Genomic DNA, 24,425 nt, shown 5'->3' with positions numbered 1-24,425 from the left:
ACAACATAATGGTCCACCACTAAACCGAAATATTGAATTGCAGGCTGTTTTCAGTGACCAGCATTGAAAATCCAAGTTTTTTCAACGCTGGCTAGTATATAGCCAGTTAAGCCAATATTAAGACTTAATCAGCCATTACTTAACTTTCAAAGATAGGCCTGCTATGTATGCGACCTTATTTGCTTGCTAAGCCTGGCCTCTTAAGTTATGAATATTGATACTTACACCCCTGGAATGCTCATAACATCACTGGCTTATTTTTCAGCACTAATTGAGCATTTTCACTGGCATTTAAATTCCGTTTAAAATGCTTTATTAGCCATCAAGATACAAATTAACCAGTCGACAACCATTCCCTCCAATTAACTTGTGCTGAATATTGACCGATAAAAATTAATTTATTATCAGCTGTCAACACTGTCTCCAATTTGCTTTAACCCTATTTTGCACCTTTTATGGCCCCTTTGGTCTAGCGACAGTAGAAGGAGTTAGGATTAGCTAGATTAGGGCAGATTATGAAAGGTTCAGTTTTATGTCTTTTTGGTGATTTGGTGTGTGATTATGATCTTCTTCCAATACTCTGATCCTCAATGCTATATCATTGATCACTGATAGCAGGGATTTGGCCAAATAACTTCTAAAGTCATGTCTTTCAGTTTATTAAGAAGAGAAATCAGTAAATTACAGGCAACATAAGTCACCCTTATCTACACAACATTTTATTCATCTGTAGATCCTCGAGAAAAATCTATACATTTCACTGTAGTCAGGTCTTCCATGACAATGGGCACAAACACAGATCCTTGCTGTTGCCCAAGTTCTGGTTTCACAGTCTCTCCTATTGTCTAAAGCATCAAGAATTTCAAATGAGCCAGGGAACTTGCCACTCTAGGTTGCAGCCTACTGTCCAGTCTCAGGGATGTCTCTAACCTAGGGAAACAAAACATACCACCTCGACCCATAGAAACATAGAAATAGACGGCAGATAAGGGCCCACTGCCCATCTAGTCTGCCCACCCTAATGTCCCTCCCCTACCTTTGCCCTGTGAATAGATCCCATGTGCCGATCCCATTTGGCCTTAAAATCAGGCACGCTGCTGGCCTCAATCACCTGTAGTGGAAGACTATTCCAGCGATCAACCACTCTTTCAGTGAAAAAGAATTTCCTAGTGTCACCTCGTAGATTCCAGCCCACGCCGCCGGAGACCGAGGACGACCATCGGACCTGCCTGCAGGTCTAGAGAGCCCGCTCCGACTCCTCCCCACTGCCTGCCGGGAGAGGAGACTTTTGCAGCCATCAAGTCTCACGATTCCGCATGGAACACCCTATTGCTCAGGTTCCAAAAGATAAATAGTTTCAGAGGTAAATCCGCTCTCACTGCTGGGATTCGGGTTTAATCACTCTTTCCCCCCAGTGTTATCCAAAAAAAAAAAAAAAAAAAAAGGGCTCTCCCTACTCAGCAAACTGTTTCACACAAGATCCAAACAAGCACTGCCTCCCAGCTTAAAAGGCTCCCCAAGCTCAAACATGAAGCCTCCCTTTTGACTCCTATTTCTCCTTCTCTGCTCTTCTCTTAAGATCACCCTCTGCTTGAAACCCCCTTCCCCCAATCTACCAGACTCCCCAAATGTCACTAATACCTGCCCCAGCCTTAAAATCCCCACACTGTTGCGCACTAGAAGTCACTCTCACAAACATAAACCCCGCAAAGCCAACCTCGCATATTTAAAACCTGTGCCCCCCGCCAACCTCCCCAACCATGCCCCTGACTCTCTAACCCCAGTCCCGATACTTTACTGCAACGCCAGATCCGTATGTAACAAGACCCAAATTATGAAAGATCTCCTCACAGATTCCGATCCTGGATTCTTCTGTATCACAGAGTCCTGGATCAAAAAAGATGATTATTTTACACAAAACGAGATTTGCCCCCAGGGCTACCAAGGCCTCTTTTCTCCTAGACTAAACCGAAAAGGAGGCGGATTGGCACTCCTCTACAAATCTTTCTTCAATGTTGAACTTCTCGAAAAAGGTAGCCACCACTCACTAGAATATATGCTAGCCTCAATCAATGATGAGCTCCATCTACACCCACTAGGTATCTTATTACTCTATCGCCCGCCCACCCCCTGGAGCAATTCCTCCGAACTTATTTACGAGACCATATCTAACGCATTCCTTAAGTTCCAAAGACTACTGATCATCGGAGATATCAATCTCCACCTTGATGACACCTCCAGCAAAGATGCATCCGATTTCAATAATTTCCTCATCTCTCTCGGCCTCTCCCCCCCCTGCCCCCTCTCCAACCCATGAAAAAGGCCACACACTAGACCTCATCAGCTTCCTCGATCTCACGGAATACAAAACTTCAACCGATGACATCCGTTGGGACCACGTTCCCTGGTCCGACCACTATCTAGGAACCTTCTGTCTCCCCATCTTCATGTCTCACCTTGGAACCTCTCCTCAGCCCTCTAAGTCCATTACTTTCCGCAAGAAAATTTCAAGTGATCAGTTCTGGTCCAAATTTCTTGACACTCTCTCATCCAATCCTAAGCCATCAGATTCTGCAACCAACTGGCACAATTGGACCACTCTCTCAGAATCCACCTACCAATCTCTCGCCCCGCTGACCACCAAAACCATCTCCTACTCCCGTAAGGCCCCCTGGTACCTCCCACAACACAGGGTGCTAAAACAAAAATGTCGATCCCTGGAACGCATCTGGAAAAAATCTAAATCCCCCGCAGATAAACAAATCTGGAGAGTCAACATTAAACTCTACAACAATACACTCAAAAGAGCTAGGAAAAATTTCTATGGTGACAAGATCTCCAGTTCAAAAAACCAGAACAGTATGTTGTTCAATATCTGGCGCTCCTTAACTCCCAACACCAACCCTTCCATACTTCCCTCCTCCCCATCAGTGGACCTACTAGCAAACTTTTTCAATGAAAAGGTCACCGCCTTGAGAAGCTCCTTCCCTCCCGTAGTCTCCTACAATCCTCTGGTGCCCGCCTCCCCCGATCCTACTACAAAGGTCCTCACCCCCGTCCCAGTCAACAGATCCTGGTCTACCTTTAAGCAAGTATCCGATTCGCAGGTCCTCAAACTCTGCCTGAAACTGAAATCCTGTAACTGCACCTTGGATCCATTCCCATCCTATCTATTTGAGAAAATACCCACACAGGCCATCTCTTCTCTCACCATACTCATAAATTCTGCCCTATCATCGGGCCTCTTCTCCCCTGAAATGGGACGCATTGCACTGACCCCCCTACTGAAGAAAGCTGACCTAGACCCCTCCTCCCCATCCAATTATCGCCCAATAGCAAACATTCCGCTCCTAACCAAATTGCTAGAGTCCATCGTCTCCTCCCAACTCTCAGCCTACCTGGAAAGATTCTCTGTCCTCCTACCCTATCAATATGGCTTCAGACCCAACTTCAGTACCAAAACCCTCCTGGCCTCCCTAATCTCGAAGATCCAACAACTTCACTCTCACAAAAAATTTGCCGTTCTCCTTCAATTCGACCTCTCTGCTGCCTTTGACGTTGTCCACCATGACATTCTAATCTTCCTACTCTCCGAGATAGGCATTAGTTCTACAGTCCTTGACTGGTTCTCGAACTTCTTACGCTCTCGCTCTTACACCGTCACCAAACATGGTTCCTCTTCCTCCCCATGGAAACCGACTTGTGGAGTCCCACAAGGCTCCCCCCTATCTCCCATCCTCTTCAACATTTATATGTCCTCCCTGAATCTTCTCCACCTATCCCCCCTAGAAACACTCTACACTTACGCCGACGATATCCTGGTCCTCATCGAGACCGACGCGAACCTCACCAATCTCGTAGCTAACATTTCTTCTTGCATAACCAAACTTCAATCCTGGGCTCACACTGTACAAATGAAATTGAACGAGTCCAAAACTAAACTACTCTGGCTCGGCCCTAAACTTGATCAATTACCCACTTCCATCCCACTGCTCACAGGCTCCTCTCTACAGCTGGAATTCTCTAGCAAAGTTCTGGGCATCACCATAGATTCATCATTATCCTTCAACGACCACCTCAACTCCCTGATAAAAAAATGCTTTTGCAGCCTTCACATGCTGAGGAAAGTGAGATCCTGCTTCCACCAAAAACACTTTGCCGTCCTCGTACAATCCATTATCCTCTCCAGATTGGATTATTGCAATTCCATTTACCTAAGCTTAACAAAGAAAAGCCTCCACAGACTCCAACTAATCCAGAACACCGCGGCCAAACTTATCTTCTCAAAAAGTAAATTTGACCATGTCACACCGCTCCTATCCAAACTCCACTGGCTTCCCGTTATTTCCAGGGTCTACTTTAAATGTGCCTGCCTAACCTTCAAGATCCTCCACGGTATCCTTCCTCCTTTTATCCCTCTATCCTGGAATTCCTCAAATTCAACCTCCACTAGATCCACTCAAAAATTAAAACTATCCTACCCCTCCTTAAAAGGCATCTCCCTTGTTGGTAAACTTGGCTCTTCCCTCCCTTTCAGAATCACTCAGCTCTGGAACAGTCTCCCCTCCCCTCTCCGCAATTTGAGCCCCCTTCTACCATTCCGCAAGCATCTGAAGACCTGGCTCTTCTCCAGAACGTAACCCCGTCCCGCTCCTGGCACTCTCACACCAACCTCTCTTCTCTCATACTTATTTAATTCCACTGGATTTCCGTTCCTTCCCTAACCATGTAAACCGTGTCGAGCTCCATCTGCGGAGATGATGCGGTATATAAACCCAAGATTTAGATTAGATTAGATTAGATTAGTTTCCCGCCCCTGATTTTCGACGGATGCCCTCTTGTTGTCGTGGGACCCTTGAAAAAGAAGATATCTTCCTCCGCCTCGATGCGGCCCGTAAGATACTTGAACGTCTCGATCATATCTCCCCTCTCTCTGCGCTCCTCGAGCGAGTATAGCTGTAATTTGTCAAGCCGTTCTTCGTATGGAAGATCCTTGAGTCCCGAGACCATCCGGGTGGCCATTCTTTGCACTGACTCCAGTCTCAGCACATCCTTGCGATAATGCGGCCTCCAGAATTGCACACAGTATTCCAGGTGGGGCCTCACCATGGATCTATACAATGGCATAATGACTTCCGCCTTACGACTGACGAAACCCCTTCGTATGCAGCCCATGATTTGTCTTGCCTTGGACGAAGCCTGCTCCACTTGATTGGCAGACTTCATGTCCTCACTGACGATTACCCCCAAGTCTCGTTCTGCTACCGTTTTTGCTAGGATCTCGCCATTAAGGGTATAAGACTTGCATGGATTTTGGCTGCCCAGGTGCATAACTTTGCATTTTTTGGCATTGAAGTTGAGTTGCCATGTCCTAGACCATCGCTCCAGTAGGAGTAGGTCGTGCATCATGTTGTAGGGCCTTGAATCTTCGTCTGTTGTGCATTTGCCCACTACATTACTTAGTTTGGCGTCATCGGCGAATAATGTTATTTTACCTCGAAGCCCTTCTGCCAAGTCTCTTATAAAGATGTTGAATAGGATTGGGCCCAAGACTGAGCCATGTGGTACTCCACTAATCACCTCCGTCATTTCGGAGGGGGTGCCGTTCACCACCACCCTTTGGAGCCTACCTCCAAGCCAGCTCCCAACCCATTTCGTCAATGTGTCACCTAATCCTATAGAACTCATCTTGCTCAGCAACCTGCGGTGTGGTACGCTATCGAATGCTTTGCTAAAGTCCAGGTACACGATGTCCAGGGACTCCCCAATATCCAGCTTCCCCGTCACCCAGTCAAAGAAACTGATCAGGTTAGATTGGCATGATCTCCCCTTAGTAAATCCATGTTGTCGGGGATCCCGTAGATTCTCCTCATCCAGGATCTTATCCAATTGGTGTTTGATTAGAGTTTCCATTAGTTTGCTCACTATCGATGTTAGACTCACTGGTCTGTAGTTTGCTGTCTCCATCTTTGAGCCTTTCTTGTGGAGTGGAATGACGTTAGCCGTCCTCCAGTCCAACGGGACGCTGCCTGTACTAAGGGAGAGGTTGAAGAGCACGGACAGTGGCTCCGCCAAGACATCACTCAGCTCCCTAAGCACCCTGGGGTGCAGGTTGTCCGGCCCCATTGCTTTGTTAACCTTGAGCTTTGACAACTCACTGTAGACACTGCTGGGCGTAAACTCAAAGTTACTAAACGGGTCAACTGAGCCAACCCTTGTCTGTAGCTGAGGGCCGAGCCCCGGCGCTTCTCAGGTGAAGACTGAGCAGAAGTATTCATTTAATAGTTGGGCTTTTTCCGAATCCTTTTCTACATAGTCACCGTCTGGATTCCTAAGACGTACAATCCCACCTGAGTTTTTTCTTCTATCACTGATATACCTGAAGAAGGATTTATCTCCCTTCTGGATGTTCTTTGCTAGAGACTCCTCTATGTGGAATTTAGCCTCCCTGACTGCTGTTTTGACGGCTTTTGATTTGGTCAGGTAGTCTGCTCTAGAGTCTTGCTTCCCTGATTGTTTGTAAGAGATGAATGCTTTTTTCTTCTCCTTGATCAGGTCTGAGATCTCCGCAGTAAACCACTGTGGCTTATTGTTCCTTCGCCGTTTACTTACTGATTTAACATAGCGGTTTGTTGCTTCTTGTATGGTTGCTTTCAAAATCGACCACATGTCTTCCACGTTATCGGTTTCTTCTTGGCTTTGTAGCGCCTGGTGAACGAAGTCTCCCATTTCTTTGAAATTTGTGTCCTTGAATTTGAGGACCTTGGTTAGTGTAGTAGATTTAGTGAAACCTTTCCTGAGATTGAACCATACCATGTTGTGGTCACTGGAGGCCAATGTGTCGCCCACCGAGACCTCTGTGACACTTTCTCCATTGGTAAGTATCAGGTCCAGTATTGCCTGATCCCTTGTCGGTTCCAACACCAGTTGCCTGAGGCTTGCTCCTTTCATAGAGTTTAATAGCCTCCTGCTGATGCCAGAAGCAGAGGTAAGTGTAACCCAATCCACATCAGGCATGTTGAAGTCACCTAGCAATACTGTGTCCCCACGCAAGGTGATATTTTCTATATCTCCGATTATTTCCATATCCAGGTCATCCTGTTATCTTGGGGGTCTGTAAATTACGCCAAGATACAAGCATTTGTCCTTCCCTCTGGCCAAATTAACCCAAAGGGATTCCCCAGTATACTGGACATCTGAGATTCTCGTTACCTTAATGTTATCTTTAGTATATAATGCTACACCTCCTCCCATCCTGCCCTCTCTGTCCCGGCGAAGCAAGTTGTAACCCGGTATGACCATGTCCCACCCGTGGGAGTCTGTGAGCCAGGTTTCGGATATCGCCACCACATCCAGGTCGGCATTCCTTATTTCTGTTTCCAATTCCAGGATCTTGTTTCCTAAACTGTGTGCGTTGACGTACATAGCCCTCCATGTTGTATTTTTGTTACGTCTCAGTGGGGATATTCCTGCCTGAGCTATTTGAACACCTTTAGCATTATTTGTGTTATTTGTGCTTTCCTGAGGCCCAGAACCACAATGTGTACTCCCCATATACCCAGAACTACAGTGTGTACTCCCCCTAGACCCGGAATTACAATGTGACCCATAAATATGATGTGACCCTACTCCCGACTCGAAAGTGTGTGCACTCACCCCTGACCCAGATCTAGAATTTCGGTGACTACTTTCCTCAGCCTCAAAAATGTATTGGCAGTTTAGTTCGCCAGGTATGTTGTTTGTGCCTGTACCCTCCCCCGACTTACCTAGTTTAAAGCCCTTTGGAGTAGGCGGTGTCCAAGGACATTCTTCCCTCTTCTGGTCAGGTGTAGCCCGTCGTATCCCTGTAGTCCTTGCAATGCTTCTCCATGGTGCAGAAACCCGAAGTTCATCTCCTTGCACCATCCTCGCAGCCAGTCGTTCGCCCTCTGTATTCGATCCTCTCTGGCTCTTCCCTTTCCCCTCACTGGGAGAATCGAGGAGAAGACTACCTGCGCATCCATCCTCCTCAGCTTCTCCCCCAGGGCCCTGAAGTCTTCAGGTATGCTGTCCGGGCTGCTCCTTGCGGTGTCGTTGGTTCCGACGTGGATTAGAACCATGGGGAAGTGGTCTCGGGGCTTGATGAGTCTGTCAAGGCAAGCAGTGACATCCCGGATCCTGGCCCCTAGCAAACAGCAGACCTCTCTTGATTGTAGGTCTGGTCTGCAGATTGGTCCCTCGGTGCCCCTCAGCAGCGAATCTCCGACCCAACAAGTTCTTCTATTCCAGCTGAATTTGTGCTCCACCATTGAGTACTAAATTATCAACTGGGCCAGCAACCAGCAAACCATTGGACTTGAAGAGTCTCATTGGCTGGATGCCTTTTTGCTTTCCCATGTTGTGGAAAAATCTTTTTATTTTCCTCGCCAGATAAAGAGCTTTGTGGTAGTGTGTGCAAGGATTAGGGAGTGGGCCCACAGATACACAGCCGGATACAGATATAAAGATAAAAACAAAACTATTTATTAACTCAAAAGGATAAAGCCTGTTACCTCACAGGTACAGGGATGAAGGCAGATTAAAGAAGTCTGAATATGGGTCTGTGGCTGACAGGCCACAAACATAGGTGTCAGTCTCTCTCAAGCACTCCAACGTTAGTTTGGCTCCAGCCAAACCACATTCTTTCTCTCTCTCTCACCAGTACTATATTAAGAATTGGCTTATCTCATCTAGGTTATGGTAGTTATAAATAGCTGAGAAATGAACATGCTAGGGATCCACTTCTTCCTTCCCTGGGCCTCCTTAACCCAACTCTTGCCCTGTTTTTTATACATACTGGCAGCTGTCTTCCTAGCTCCACTCCTCCTGTGTCACTTCCCCTTTGGTCCAGAGTACAGACCATATATGTACTGTTTAGTGATCAGATTTTTTCCTAGAGGCTGACCTAGAACAGTTGTTACTCTAAAACTAAGACATATTTTCAGGAATATTGGGCTAGACTGACCTTTCAACTCATGATATCATCACCAAGAAGGGTGTGGTAGTCTGGCAATGCACCTATCGGATCTTAGAAGCCCATCAGTAGACTTCAATGAAAGAAGTATCTGAGAAGATAGGATAGGGTGTCACTGAGGAATCAGCCAATAACTGGTCATCCACTTCATGTTGGTGCCAAGCATCTGATTTTGTATTTTTCTGGAAGGAGAACACTGTTTCCAAACTGGAGGCTTACTGAATGCCAAGAGTTCATGAGCTTATTGAGAGGTTGGGAGGAGCCCAGTTCATCTTGACCCTGAATCTGACCAAAGGATATTAGTAGCTACCCCTCACTGCCAAGGAGAAGACAGCCTTTTCAAACTCCCAAGGTCTGTTTCTGTTTACATTGTTACCTTTTGGCCTTCAAGGAGCTCCAGTAATATTTTAATGCCTTGTTAACCAGCTTCTTAAATCACAAGGCGACTACATGGCTACTTAGGCAACATTATCATCCTGTATCAAGGACCGGAGGACTCATCTTATGCTGGTAGAAGCAGTTCTGGACAATTTTCAGGTTGCTAGATTGATGGCAAATCCTAAAATGTGCTTCCTGGGAGGAAAAGAAATCTAATACCTGGGGTACTCGGTTGTGAAAGAACAAGTTAAACCCCAGATCCAGAAGAGTTGGGGAAAAAGAAGTGATACCCCAGATTCAGGAAGGTAGAAGTCATCACCCAGGTACTAGTACCCTAGACCAAGAAACAGGTGCAATCCTCATAGGGCTTATTGGATATTACCTGTGATTTATACCAGGGTTTACTGAGAAGGTGAAACCACTAATCTGCCTTTAACAGAAGAAAGCCCTAGAAAAGGTTCAGTGAACATTGATAGTGGATATCTCATTCTAGAATTTGAAGGAGGACATCTGCTCGGAGCTGGTGCTGGTCAGCCTGGACTTCAAATAATCCTTTATAGTGCAGATTGATGCATCAGGAATAGGACTCAGGGCCATCATAGCCCAAGATGTGAATAGAGAATACCCCCCTGTGGTCTACATTAGGTGCGAGCTGTTCCTAGGGAGAAGTAACTGTGTGGTAATTACAAAAGAAGCCCTAGATGTCAAGTGAGCCTTGGAGACATTCCAATATTATCTGCTGGTATGGCACTTCCTACTTGTCACAAATCGTGAGCCCCTCAAGTGGATGGCTTGCAACAAAGAACCATATGCATGCATCATGATTGGTACCTCAAGACTTCAACTCTTCAGCTTCCAGATGCAGTATCAGGTGGGCAAATGCTCAACTGGACATGGTTGTGCTTAGGGAGTGAGGGAATGTATAAGACACTGCCCCTTTCCCTTAAGAATACTCCCTCACAAAGCCAGAACCAAAATGTCTAATCCAAAATGCAATAATAGTTAAAATACTAAAATCTGATTAAGAACTAATTAAACAGAAATGTAAAGAAGGAAAATGCAGAAGGTATTTATAAAACATGCATAAATGAGTCATAACAGTGTGTTTGGTGTATATATTGTAACCGGGTCTGTGGCCTGAACGAGCCTCCACAGCACCTCACAGTGGTTACACACACAACAACACCTGCGTGTGACCCGGCCTGGAGTCACCCTGCAGGCATGGACTGACACCAAGAGTAAAACCAAAAATAAATCACAATTCCTCAGAAAAAGAAGTAAATCAAAACTCAGGATTTATTTTCTTTTAGGTAGTAAAGTCAGGATTATTAGTAGTACTACCAGCAACAGGTGAGTAGAAGGTCTTCAGTTCAAATTCAAACAGCAGAATAATGAACAGTCCAAACATAAACTACAAAAAAAATACTTTTTTTTTTTTTCACCCCACTGGGTTTTATGCTTCCCTTAGCATTCAATTTAGCCTGCTCCTAAGCAGGGCATTTAGTTCATTACAAACAACAAAACACAACAGGGTTTAAGGCACTGGATACCCTATTGTTAGTGCTTCAAAAGGAAGCCTCTGGCAGCCATGAAATTGCACTGCCAGGAAAAGGAGAGTGCCTCAGGTTTGCTTTATTTTTCAGCATATAATAGCTTCAAATTTCCCTCCCAGATTATAGCAAACCTCTCCCTCAGTTCAGGCACCCTCAGCTTCTTAACAAGAAAAAACAAAAATGCAGAACAGTAAAGAAAACTAACAAGTCCTTAAAGGTTCAGCTTTGTTCCAAACAGTCTCTCCAATAAAGAAAGCTGAAAAAAAAATGCACTCACAGTTTCTTCACTGCTCCTTTCAGTTAACAGGTACAGCTGGTGGACAAACCAACTTCCATGGCTTCCTCAGCCAAGCTCATTTCCTCTGGCAAGAGGTCAGTCTCCATTGGGAGTTCCAGCTCAGGCACGGTTTCTTCAAGAATATCTCCAGCTTCTTGTACCTCCATGGGTGAGACTGGTTCGCTTCTGCCTGGCCCAAGGAGACTCGCAGGGAGCAAAGGTCCCAACCTTCTCCCTAACCTGCTTCCTGCTTTGAACTGAGCTACAGGTTTTATACTGTTTGGGCCACACCCTAACCTGGCTGATTCAGCAGTCCTCAAAGCAGCTCTAGAGCTCCTCCTTTGGTGACCTGAATATTGCTGGTCTAGGAAACTTTCAGGAGATTCCAACTCCCTCTGGTGGTCAGGCTGAAGATCAGCCAGATTCTTCCTAGGACAACCTTTAGACACTCCTTTCCGGGTTTTACCGGGAGTCTTAATAGGCACCCTATCTGGAACCAGGGCAGGCACGAAGTCTGTCTGGTTACAATATGTACCGTATTTTTCAGTCTATAAGTCGCACCTACATGTAGAGGAGGAAAAGCCAAGAAAAAAAAATTTGGTTCAGAATTTTTTTTCTTAGTTTTTCCTTCTCTACACGTAGGTGCATCTGATAGTCTGGTGCGTCTGGCGGTAGGCAGCCTGCAGCCCCCCGCCCTTCGGTACCTTTTTGTAAATGCCAGAGGTCCAGTGCGGTCTCACCAGGAGCTTTCTGTGCTCCTGCTGGATGGCTGCCTCCTTTCTTGCTGCAGAGAACTGACAGCAGCCATTCACGAGCAGCGCGCAGGACCAGGCATGAAGCAAAAAGCTTACGTTCCTGCCTTATGCTCCGCTCTGCAGCAAGAAAGGAGGCAGCCATCCAGCAGGAGCGCAGAAAGCTCCTGGCAAGACCATGCTGGACCACCAGCATTTACAAAAAGGTATCGGGGCGGAGGGAGTGTGTGGCACAGTGGATGGAGCTACGGCCTCAGCACCCTGGGGTTGTGGGTTCAAACTCCGCGCTGCTCCTTGTGACCCTGGGCAAGTCACAGGTACGTTAGATAAATTGTGAACCCGCCAGGACAGATAGGGAAAATGCTTGAGTACCTGATTGTAGAACTGCTTAGATAATCTTGATAGGCGGTATATTCAAAAAAACCTAATAAACTTGAAACTTGAATATTCACTCCATATTGGGGAGAAAAGTGCGTCTTATGGAGCGAAAAATACGGTTTATAGTTTCAAAATTATAAAGATAATAAACAGTTATGTAAATGTATATGGTGGTGCATCATATCTAAAATTATCACAGGTGTATTATTCTATGTGGTGGTACTTCATAACAAATAATAGTGCTTAGGTACAATGTTATGCATCATAGCATATACATTTAGTATGCCATAAGTTGTTGCATACCATACAAAAGTAGAAAAAACATACCTAGACAAGGCTAATTACACACTTCCCCTAAAAGCAAAAAGCTCTATACATACCTGTGTTACAAGAACAACTTGAAACAGCACTTTAAGAATGCAACTTCAAATAAAGCCAAAACTTACCCACCCCTCCCCCCTTAATGAAGCCGTGGTAACATTTTTTAATCACCGGCTATGACGCTAAAAGTTCTGACGCTCATAGAAATTTGACGAGCATCGGAGCTATTACCGCCATGGCTGATGATTTTAAAAACGCTAACACAGCTTTATAAAAGAGGGAGGTTAGTGAGATATGTTGTAAAGAAAGAAAAAAACCAAGCCAAATACTTACAAATCAAGCAGCACTCAAATAACAAAGCAACAGCTATCCTCTCTCATTGATTGAGTAAAAAAAAAAAGCCTGTAGCAAGTGCAGGATGCTTTTAAAACTACTTCTGGGGTGAAAAGACCCTCATCCAGCAGTGCAAAAAGTTAACTACAAAAGTGAGTAAAACTGATGTAAAAACATAAAAATCCAGGCAAACAAAAAAATACTCAATGAAACTTAGAGACATAAAACATATCTGAAAACCCCGATGATGTAATCAAATGGAACGCCTCTCATTTTTTCTCTTTTATGTATTTTTCAATATAGAATGAATTGTAACTTTTCCCCCCTTTCCTTCTATGATCATGTCTGTCTTTAATCTGACTGCAAGAAAAATTGTTAGTTGTTATATTTATTATGTACGTTGTCTTTTGTACCCTATTATTTGTTTGACCACTAACTAGTGGCTTTTTAAGTTGTTCATCGCTTAGAAAGTTTGTATAAGCGATTCATCAAATGGTAATAAAACTTGAACTTGAACTTGAAAGACTAAAAAGGTTAGGGTTCCTCAACTTGGAAAAGAGACGGCTGAGGAGAGATATGATCGAAGTTTACAAAATCCTGAGTGGAGTAGAACGGGTATAAGTGGATCTAGGATAAGACTAGGGGACATTTGATGAAGTTACAGGGAAATACATTTAAAACCAATAGGAGGAAAAAAATTTTCACTCAGAGAATAGTTAAGCTCCGGAATGCATTGCCAGAGGTTGTGGTAAGAGCAGATAGCATAGCTGGTTTTAAGAAAGGTTTGGACAATTTGCTGGAGGCAAAGTCCATAGTCTGTTATTGAGAAAGACATGGGGGAAGCCTGTGCTTGCCCTGGATTGGTAGCATGGAATATTACTACTCCTTGGGTTTTGGCCAGGTACTAGTGACCTGGATTGGCCACTGTGAGAACGGGCTACTGGGCTTGATGGACCATTGCTATTCTTATGTTCTTAAATCAGCAAAGTGCTGTTTCAAAGGGGGAAGGATACAAATAGAGCCATAAGGGATCCAGGTTTTACTTCCATTGAAAGCAATGGAAGTAAAACCCGGATGCCTCAATCCATCCTCCTTTTTCTGGAACCATACATGATGGAATCAACCCCCCCCCCATAAAACAATCCAGGAATCATAATGATTATACTATTTTGTTTTTAGTCTTTGATCTTTAAACAGTAATACAAGTGTTATAAAACAAATATATATGAAAAATATATAAAAAGTCTAAAACAAAATAAATGAACTGTTACAAATATATGGTAAAATATATTTGACCATAAATAAATACACAAACAAACAAATACGATGAAACAATGTATGGTTGTGAACACCACCAAAAATAGCATCATCATAAAAAGTAGATAATATCTCAAAAATATATTTTACACAAGTATTCCCTAAAGGAAAGTAAGCATTTTCTCCTTTTTATAGAATACATTTCAAATAGGAGCATTTATTTTGCCTAAAAATAGGTGTTCCCTTTATAAGATAACTCTCATAATGGGTTTTATTTCAGCAGTGATGACATAATTTTAATATGCTTGAGAAAAGCACGATTCAATAAACATAGCAAATCTTTTCATGCTGCATATTGCATGATTACAGCACAAACCCTTTCACATTAAGTCACCTATTAAGGTATTTGCTAATTATCATGCTAACTTTCCTTCATGCTGACTTTTCTTTATAGAAACTAATTGTGACTTTACTGCTCTACTAACCTTGTAATGGCTCACCTTTTCCTGTGGTGGTGGTCTAGTTTTATGGCTTTCTGATGCTTTGGCTTATCTCATAGCTGTTATGTTCAGTATGTAAAAGTATTCACCCTTAATAACAAGGTTTCTTTTTGCAGGATCGAAAAGAATCAGTGATAGTGAAGTTTCAGACTGCGATGATGGAATTGGAGTAGTCTCAGGTATGGCTGTTTTCATTATTTTTCATTATAAATAATAAGTGGTTTTATTTTCTGATTAGAAAACCCCCATAATTCCATACACATAAGGTCTATAACACATTAAAGCAGTAATTCTATAAGTGGGCACTACCTTTTAGGTGCACTGATGCAGCACAGGGAGTGCCTGTTCTATAATGCAAATTGGCATTGGCATACCTAAAATTTTTGCACCCGCAGTTAACACCAGTTTCAGGTTTCTTAATATTTGATATACCGTCTATCAAACAAGTGTCTAAATAGTGTACAATAAAATGAGATTAAAAAGAAATAAAAAGAGGCAAATTAAAAGAAATATCTTATCAGATGTTAAAAATACTGGACAAGTTTACACTGATGTACATGGAACGAAAGGGAAGTAGGGGAGGGGAAGTTTTTAAATACATTGAAGTGAAATAAAAAAAAGGGAGGTAAATGGAGAATGGAGACACATTAGGGCTCATAGACCTGGTAAAACAATGGGAAGATAATGGCAGCAGCATATGCAATTTACAGTATTTTGTGAGTTACACATGTAAGAGGAGACACACCCATGCCACGCCCATGCTTCTCCCTTATGTACAATTTCCTTACAGTTATTAACGCTTATCCACACCATTATAGAATTGGGCTTAGGATGCTTATGCCTTCGAGACAGATAGGGTAGTTTTTCTTAAGCACCTAATTTCATTTTAGTTTGATACATTGTAAACCACTTAGGTCAGTAAAATGCAGGAGTGGTATATCAAATCTTAAATAAACATAACCATAAATGCTATTTCTCCTTGCATTTACATAGACAATGGGTGCATATTTATAGGATTGAAATTCACACTGTAAGGATAGTTATCTAAAGAGAACTAAATCTCTCAGATGAGAAACTTATGCAGGTGCTTTAGGGTTGTATAATTATCCAAATTATTTTTTATAGGCTAACTGGCTTCTCTAGAGCAGTGATTCCCAACCCTGTCCTGGAGGAACACCAGGCCAATCGGGTTTTCAGGCTAGCCCTAATGAATATGCATGAGAGAGATTTGCATATGATGGAAGTGATAGGCATGCAAATTTGCTTCATGCATATTCATTAGGGCTAGCCTGAAAATCCAATTGGCCTGGTGTTCCTCCAGGACAGGGTTGGGAACCACTGCTCTAGAGGATGATTTGTGCCTAACTATCCCCTAGATTCTGTGTAACCTTGGTAATAAAGGCAAACAAGGATTACATTTTGGAAATATATTACAATTTATTTGTAATATAAAAATATACATGTGTATATGTGTATGTAATATAAAAGAATAGTTATATTAGTATAGCAATGCAATAACAAAACTTAGCAGCAAGACTTATGAGTTCATGGAAAAATAATGAGAAATAATGAGAAATAATGAGTGCAACTAAATTATTCCTGAGATATAACTAACGGTGCTGGCCTAAGAACTAGGGTTACCAGACGTACGGATTTCCCCAGACATGTCCGGGAGTCTGGATGGCTTTTCAAAACCCGGCACTTTGTCAGGATTTTGAAAAGCTTCTTGACAAAATCACGTTGGGAAGGGGCATCTGTGCATGCACAGATGCAGTCTGGGGGTGGGGGGGGGGGCAGAACAGGGTGTGACAGCTGTGGAACTGGGCGGTCCTGGGTGCATGGCCTTGGGTCCGGATTTTCCCAAAGGAAAATCTGGTAACCCTGCTAAGAACCAAAAAGGTCCTGACTCACACTTGGAACTTAGCAATGCTTTATTATAGGAAGGATAACTGACCTCACCTTTAGGCTGCCCAGAAAAGTCCTTTGGCTCCCTCTGAGTTGCAGGGCTCTTCTTTCCCTCTCATACTCCAAACTGAAGTTTCACAGCTGGCTGTTGGACAAGGATGGGTAGAAAGGATGCTTTATCTCCACTGTGACTGGTTAAATGTTACATCGGGGAGTGCTAGGGAGGTAAAATTCCTAGATGTCATAAATGAATGCTTTTTGGAGCAATTAATCCGGGAGCCAACGAGAGGGGGTGCTATTTTAGATTTGGTCCTTAGTGGAATGCAAGACATAATACGAGAGTTAACTGTGTTGGGTCTGCTAGGAAACAGTGATCATAACATGATCAAATTTGAGCTGATACCGGGAGTAACGTCACAAAAGAAATCTACTGTAGGGGTGTAAGTTCCTCACGAGAGGCTCCTGAGAAAATTAAAGAGTCATGGAATAGGTGGCAAAGTTCAGTTGTGGATTAAGAATTGGTTATCGGATAGAAAACAGAGGGTAGGGTTAAATGGTCATTTTTCTCAATGGAGGAGAGTAAACAGTGGAGTGCCGCAAGGGTCTGTACTGGGACCGGTGCTATTTAACTTATTTATAAATGATCTGGAAATTGAAACGACGAGTGAGGTGATTAAATTTAAGATGCAGCCCATGTTTTTCCATGTACCTAAAGCCTTCTTGATGACATCAGGCTTTGAGTCATCTATTGAAATTCTCAGTATTTTGTAATCTTTCCTCTCACTTTCTATAAGTAGGCAGTATTTCTGAAAAGCTAGTCTTTATGAAAGGTTTTAATCCCTCCCCTAGCTCCTGAAAAGCTTTCTGTGCTGCAAGTTGGGTATTATTGGCCAGGTTATTTATTCCCAGGTGGATAAAAACATCAGCATTAGAATTCTAAGAGCCTGTTTTACAAAGCCGTGCTAGCGGCTGCAGCATAGTAACGGCCTTGAAGCCCATAGAGATTTAAAGGGCTTTGGGGCTGTTGCTGCGCGTCTTTGTAAAACAGGCCCTTGTCTAATTATAGTCGGTATTTGCCTAGTACTCCTGGTAGCCGAGGATCCTGGCACACATTTTACTATTTTGAGCTCCTTGACCTATGTTCCAAGGTTAATGCCTCTGATAATGGAATCCACTAGCAACAATTATTTTCTGGTTTGAGCTTTGTACTTTGTGGGTGCTTTTCTTCTTTAGTTACCTTCACTGATTCTAGTTCCAGCTCAGTTTCTTTTTAATCTTGAGCATCACAGTGCTCTAAAGGAGCAAAGAAATTCTGTAGAGTCAACAATTGTGAGGGTGGATGTTTTTGCATTATATGCACCCTCATGATTGTTGCCCCTACAGAATTCCTTTGGTCCATTAGAACATTGTGATAAAAACATAAGAATAGCCTTAATGGATCAGACCAATGGTCCATCAAGCCCAGTAGCCCATTCTCACAGTGGCCAATCCAGGTCACTAGTACCTGGCCAAAACCCAAAGAGTAGCAACATTTCATGCTACAAATACAGGGAAAGCAGTGGCTTTCCCCATGTCTTTCTCAATAACAGACTATGGACTTTTCCTCCAGGAAATTGCCCAAACCTTTCTTAAAACCAGCTACGCTATCCACTCTTATCACAATCTCTGGCAATGCATTCCATAGCTTAACTATTCTCTAAGTGAAAAAATATTTCCTCCTATTGGTTTTAAAAGTATTTCCCTGTAACTTCATTGAGTGTCCCCTAGTCTTTGTAATTTTTGACGGAGTGAAAAATTGATTCACTTGTACCCATTCTACTCCACTCATGATTTTGTAGGCTTCAATCATTTCTCCCCCTCAGCCGTCTCTTATTCAAGCTGAAGAGCCCTAACCTTTTTAGTCTTTTCTCATATTAGAGTTGTTCTCTTCCCTTTATCATCTTGGTTGCTCTTCTTTGAACATTTTCTAGTGTTGCTATATCTTTCTTGAGATAAGGAGACCAGAATTGAACACAATACTCTAGGTGAGGTCGCATTAGGGAGCGATATAGAGGCATTGGTTTCAGGAACAAAGTCCCTTCTTCAGGAACCAACGCTAACAAGAAGCGCAAGCCAGACGCTGCCAGAATCAAACGGCTTTGCAGCCAGCTTGGTTTGGCAGTCGTTTGATTTGGTGGCGTCTAGCTTGCACTTCTTGTTAGCGCTGTTCCTGAAGAAGGGACTTTGTTTGCTCCTGAAACCAATGCTTGGTTGAACCATCTTGAAGATTACCATAAAACAAGTATCTTCAAACATTTGGATGCTAACCTGATTTTCATCGTGTTTGAGAAGCTAAGTATTTTTACCTGTAGAAGGGTCTAAGGCTGTTCTTGTTTCTCCTACTGATTAAATTGTGGATATATTTCCCTGGTATTCTTTGCTCCATATTGATCATTTTTGATTTTTTCACTATTTTAGTTCTTTTTTCACTGGATTCACTGTATGGTAGCACACCTTGTGCGCCCTATGATGGTGTGCGACAGTTAAGTGAGCTTTTTAGCTCTCTTTTTCTGCCTAAGTTCAAGCATTTGAGCTGCAGATCCTACTGGCTCTTTAGCTTACTTTCTCACACTCATTATTATATTGATTAGCATTTAATTTGTTTTATTTCTGTGGAACCTTGCTTACCTGGTAAGGAGTCTCAGGTTCAGCCTTTTGGCTTTGGCTGCTTATTCTTGTTTCTTTTAAGTACCATAGTGCAGCATTTTTTGAGATATATTTTCAAATGTACAAGTAGGCCATTCTATATAAAAAAAAACAACAACCACATTTTGGGTGTTTTTTTTGAGAATGGACATTTCCCTGCTGCATACTTTGTGCACCTAGGGCAGGGCTGCCCAAGTCCGGTCCTCGAGATCTACTGGCAGGCCAGGTTTTCAGGATATCCACAATGAATATACATGTGAGAGATTTGCCTGCACTGCCTTCTTGGTATGCAAATCTCTCTCATGCATGTTCATTGTGGATATCCTGTAAACCTGGCCTGCCAGTAGATCTTGAGGACCGGACTTGGGCAGCCCTGACCTAGGGCCTTAGGCCAAAAGAGGACTTAGACATTGTTTTTGATTATGCCCCTCCACATCTCCAAGAGTCAGCCAGTTTTAATTGGTAAATAATATCCTATAGTTTATACCATGCTTTAGATTTCCTATATGGCACAGATTTCCTATTTATGTCTGGATTAAGAACAACATTAGAATCACCATCAATTATGCAGGGAACAGACCCTGCTGATGATATTAATTCTGCTATTTCTTTAAAGAAAAGTAGACAATCCATATTAGGAACATAGATGTTGATGACAATTATTGAACTGTTGTTGATTTCAAGATTTGCTTGATCCATCTGCCATGAGAGTCTGTTGACTGTAAAACAATTTGAATTTGTTCCTTATTATCAAAGCTACTCACTTTTTCTCCATCAAGAGAAAAAAAAAACCACATATTTGAACTTTTGGGGCTCCTTTTACTAAGGTGCGTTAGGGCCTTAACGCGCAGAATAGTGTGCGCTAAATTGCCGCGCATGCTAGACCTTAACGCCAGCATTGAGCTGGCATTATTCTAGAAGCATACCGCGCGGGTTAGCGCGTGGTAATTTTGTGCTTGCGATAAAAACGCTAGCGCACCTTAGTAAACGGAGCCCTTGGTGGACAGTTTGGATGATTCAGTGGCTAGTTGTGTTTCTCTGGTAGAAATACAAGATCTGGTTTATATTTAAAGGTATAATTCACATTTTTTTAAAATACTTGATAGGGTTAGAGAAACCTTTGACATTTAAAGAAAAACAAGATAATAACATCAGTTATCCAAAGATGAAGCAATTATCAGATACTGTTGTAATAATGTACAAAGCAAGAAAAGACTTTGCATGCTGCATATAAAGCTAACTAAAGCCACCCATAATAAAGTAAATAAGAGCATACAACAATTACAACAATGTTTAGATAGCCCAGGTATATTTGAAATAGAGGTTAGTATAGAGATTTGCCTCTTTGCAGATAATACCAAAATTTGCAATAGAGTAGACATGCTTGATGGTGTGGAAAACAAGATGAAAGGACCTAGTCAAGCTTGAGGAATGGCCTGAAATTTGACAGCTAAGTTTTAATGCTAAGAAATTCAAGGTCATGCATTTGAGCTGCAAAACTCGAGGGAACATAACAGTTTAGGGGGTAAAGAACGTTGGACACAAAAGAGGAGCATGACTTGGGTGTGATAACATATGATGATTTTAAGATGGCCAAATAGGTTGAAAAGGTGATAGCGAAAGCTAGAAGGATGCTAGAGTGCATAGGGAGAGGTATGGTCAGTAGGAAAAAGGAGGTATAAGACTGGTGAGACCTCATTTTGAATATTGTGTACAATTCTGGAGACCACACTTTCAAAAAGAAATAAACAGGATGGAGTCGGTCCAGAAGAAGACAACTAAAATGGTTGGTAGTCCACATTATAAGGTGTACAAGGACAGACTTAAAGATCTCAATATGTATACTTTGGAGGAGAGGCGGGAGAGGGTAGATATTATAGAGTTGTTTAAATACCAATTGAAAAGAGACTCCAGAGTGAGAGGGCATAGAATGAGGTTAAGAGGTGATGGGCTCAGAAGTAATCAAAGAAATACTTTTTTACAGAAAGGGTGGTTACTTGATGCATGGAATAGAGGCAGTAGAGACAAAGACTGTGTCTGAATTCAAACAGGCACGTGAGATCTCTTAGGGAGAGGATGAGATAGTGGATGCTGCAGATAGGCAAACTGGATGGTCCGTTTGGCCTTTGTCTGCTGGATCCTAATTGGCAGTTTCACAAAAGATGTCAAGGTTTTGTGGGTATTGAGACTGACACACCTCTCAGTTCCTAGAAACAGGCCTTCTAGAATAAAGTTGGGGTACATCAGCAGGAATATCTTTCAATGCAATGTTTTGTGTGTATAAATGAAGGACTTGGTTTTCAGTGGACCAAATGCCTTTGATGACAGAAGGAATGCTAGTCCTTGTGGTCTCACTGGTGCATGTATTCAGTACTGTTATGTGTAAAATTATTAGCATAGAATGTGCATTTTAAGCGGTGACTGCACCAACACTGTCTGAAACACTATAACTTATTTGTTTTGCCTCTTGGCCCCTTTTAAAATGAATATTATTTTGCTGTTTGGTGAGTTAAATGATCCAAGATTATCTGTATAACTTCTAAAAATCTATGATAGACAGGTTGCACATTTACCACCTGCTGTTTACCCATAACTCATTTTGAATATTGACCTAGATTGTCTACCAGAGACTGATGAATTATCATGTGGGCATAGTAGGACAAAAAAGAGCAATTGTCAACTGAATCAGTTTTCATAGATTTCTATCAGTGGGCTCACTCAGCATTGAATAATTGGTTCTTTAATTGTGACTGTGGATGTAGGTTTGGGTTTATTATTAACTTAGGGCTCCTTTTACTAAGGTGTGCTATGCTTTTGGCATGCGCTAACCTTGCGCTAAACTCTAACACGTGCATGTTAGTATTTGGACGCGTTAGCGGTTAGTTCACGCATAGATTTAGTGCACGCTAAACACACGCTAAATCGCTTAGCGCACCTTAGTAAAACAGGGGGTTAATGTAAAATTTTCTAATCACCAATGGCTTAATTAGCTGTATGAATAGTACTTAGCGAAAACTTCGAGTAGCTTACATTTTCTATGCATAGTAATATGACTTCAATATTATACATATTTGTTTTGTTTTATTTATCTTTATTTTTGCTAGTCAATCTAACATTGCCAAATACATTACAGTTCTGGAATGTTTTGAGCTAAAACTTCCTCTAATAATGCCTCAGTCCATTATGGAATATTATATATCCAGATTAATGAATACAAACATTAAGACTGATTTTTGTGCTAGTTGTTTTGAATTCCAAGAGTCAAATAGCAGCTAAATATTGAGTTTTCCCAAATATAAATTGGAATAGTTGGTCACTGTTGATTAGTTGTCTTCAAATTTAATGGGAGAGAAACCTGACTATACTCTTTACTGGAGTTCTCTTCGGCTTTGCTGTTGTCTGCTAATTGGGGCTATGCTTTCAACTGAAAGACAAATGGACAAAATTTTGTTCATTCCTTCTTTCAAAATGTCAGCCCCTTATTCTCACTAAAGTTTCAAAAAGGCTCCCATGTGTTTTTCCCCTACACTGAGCAATATAATTGATAAATTAAGACCATAATAGCTTTAAGTACTTCAGTAGTGTTTGATATACTACAGCAAGGGTGTCCAACCTTTTGGCTTCCCTGGGCCGCATTGGCAGAAAAAAATGTTTCTGGGGCCGCACAAACGCGCAAATGCTGCAGCAAGACAGAGGAGGGAGCCGGTAAGACGGTAAACACCCAGGGGCAGCAGAGGAAAACACTGCATCGCCCTTGACCGGGGCCGCACAAAATACTTCACTGGGCCGCATGTGGCCCTCGGGCCGCAGGTTGGACACCCCTGTACTACAGTATTCTCTCCAGTATACACATCTACCTACATCTACTGCCACATATACATACGCTAAAGATTCAAATTGTAGCTTGCATTCATAATATTTTCAAATGACATTCCTTTTTTTCTATTTTGTTATTTTATTTTAGTTAATACACAATTTATGTTGATGTAAACCACTGAGACCTATGTTAAAGATTTGGCGGTATATCAAATTTTAATAAACATAAACATAATAGTGGTTTAAGCTAATATAGGTTTACTAAACAATATTCCTCAACAGAATTGCATGCATTACTTAGGTCATATCTTAAGAATATTTTGGTAATTTTTCCAACTCTTTAGAATATCGACACAATGGAAGAGATCTTCAGAGTTCAACATTATCAGTCCCTGAACAAGTGATGTCATCTAATCACTGCTCTAGGTCAGGGTCTCCTCACCGTGGAGACAGTATAGGAAGGACAAGATCGTGGTCTCCAAGTGTTCCTCCTCCACAAAGGTAAATCAAAGTATCTTAAAAAATTAATAGTGTGTACTTATGAGAAGTCTTCATTTTAGGCCTTTTTTTTTAATCAAGCCAAATAGTGCAGGCATGTGTGGTAAATGCACTGAAGCCCATAGGGATTGAATGGGCTTTGAGGCATTTGCTGCGTGGCGTTTGCTACCACAGCTTTAAAAGTATTTCCCTGTAACTTCATCGAGTGTTCTCTAGTCTTTGTAATTTTTGATGGAGTGAAAAATCGATCCACTTGTACCCGTTCTATTCCTCTCAGGATTTTGTAAACTTCAGTCATATCTCCCCTCAGCCATCTCTTTTCCAAGTTGAAGAGCCCTAACCGTATTGATGCCTCTGTATAAGACTTTGGTGAGACCTCATTTAGAATATTGTGTACAATTCTGGAGACTGCACCTTCAAAAGATATAAACAGAATGGAGTCGGTCCAGAGGAAGGCTACTAAAATGGTGTATGGTCTTCATCATAAGGCATATGGGGACCAGACTTAAAGATCTCAATCTGTATACTTTGGAAGAAAGGGAAGAGGGGCGATATGATAGAGACGTTTAAATCAAAAATTCAAAAAATGTCACTCACCAGCAGTGGGTTACCACAATAAGCTCTGTCGTGGAGCTTTTCAACTTTCTACGTGAGGCTGTGGACTACTGCTGTTGAAAAAAGAAATGGATTGAAGCCAGACAGCTGCCTCTTAAAGGAGTTTTCTGGCACCAGAGCTAAGTAGTTTTTGCTTCTGCTTTTTTCAGTTTGTTCTACTTTGAA

The 24,425-nt window shown here is 42.2% G+C and overlaps 1 protein-coding gene across 2 annotated transcripts in view; it reads left to right on the top strand.

The window, feature by feature from the left end:
* Nucleotides 1-24,425, top strand: part of RIMS2 (regulating synaptic membrane exocytosis 2) — a 1,127,809-nt gene that overhangs the window by 799,131 nt on the left and 304,253 nt on the right. For both annotated transcript variants that reach the window (XM_033933083.1, XM_033933078.1), the window contains 2 exons: nucleotides 14,858-14,920; nucleotides 23,492-23,648. In XM_033933083.1, the coding sequence (XP_033788974.1) occupies nucleotides 14,858-14,920; nucleotides 23,492-23,648 (220 nt within the window). The remainder of the gene's footprint in view (nucleotides 1-14,857; nucleotides 14,921-23,491; nucleotides 23,649-24,425) is intronic.

This window comes from Geotrypetes seraphini, chromosome 2, assembly GCF_902459505.1.
Source record: "Geotrypetes seraphini chromosome 2, aGeoSer1.1, whole genome shotgun sequence".
NCBI classification, from domain to species: Eukaryota; Metazoa; Chordata; class Amphibia; order Gymnophiona; family Dermophiidae; genus Geotrypetes; species Geotrypetes seraphini.
The sequence above is the reverse complement of the archived record's forward strand: the minus strand, read 5'-3'. Positions and strand labels throughout refer to the sequence as shown.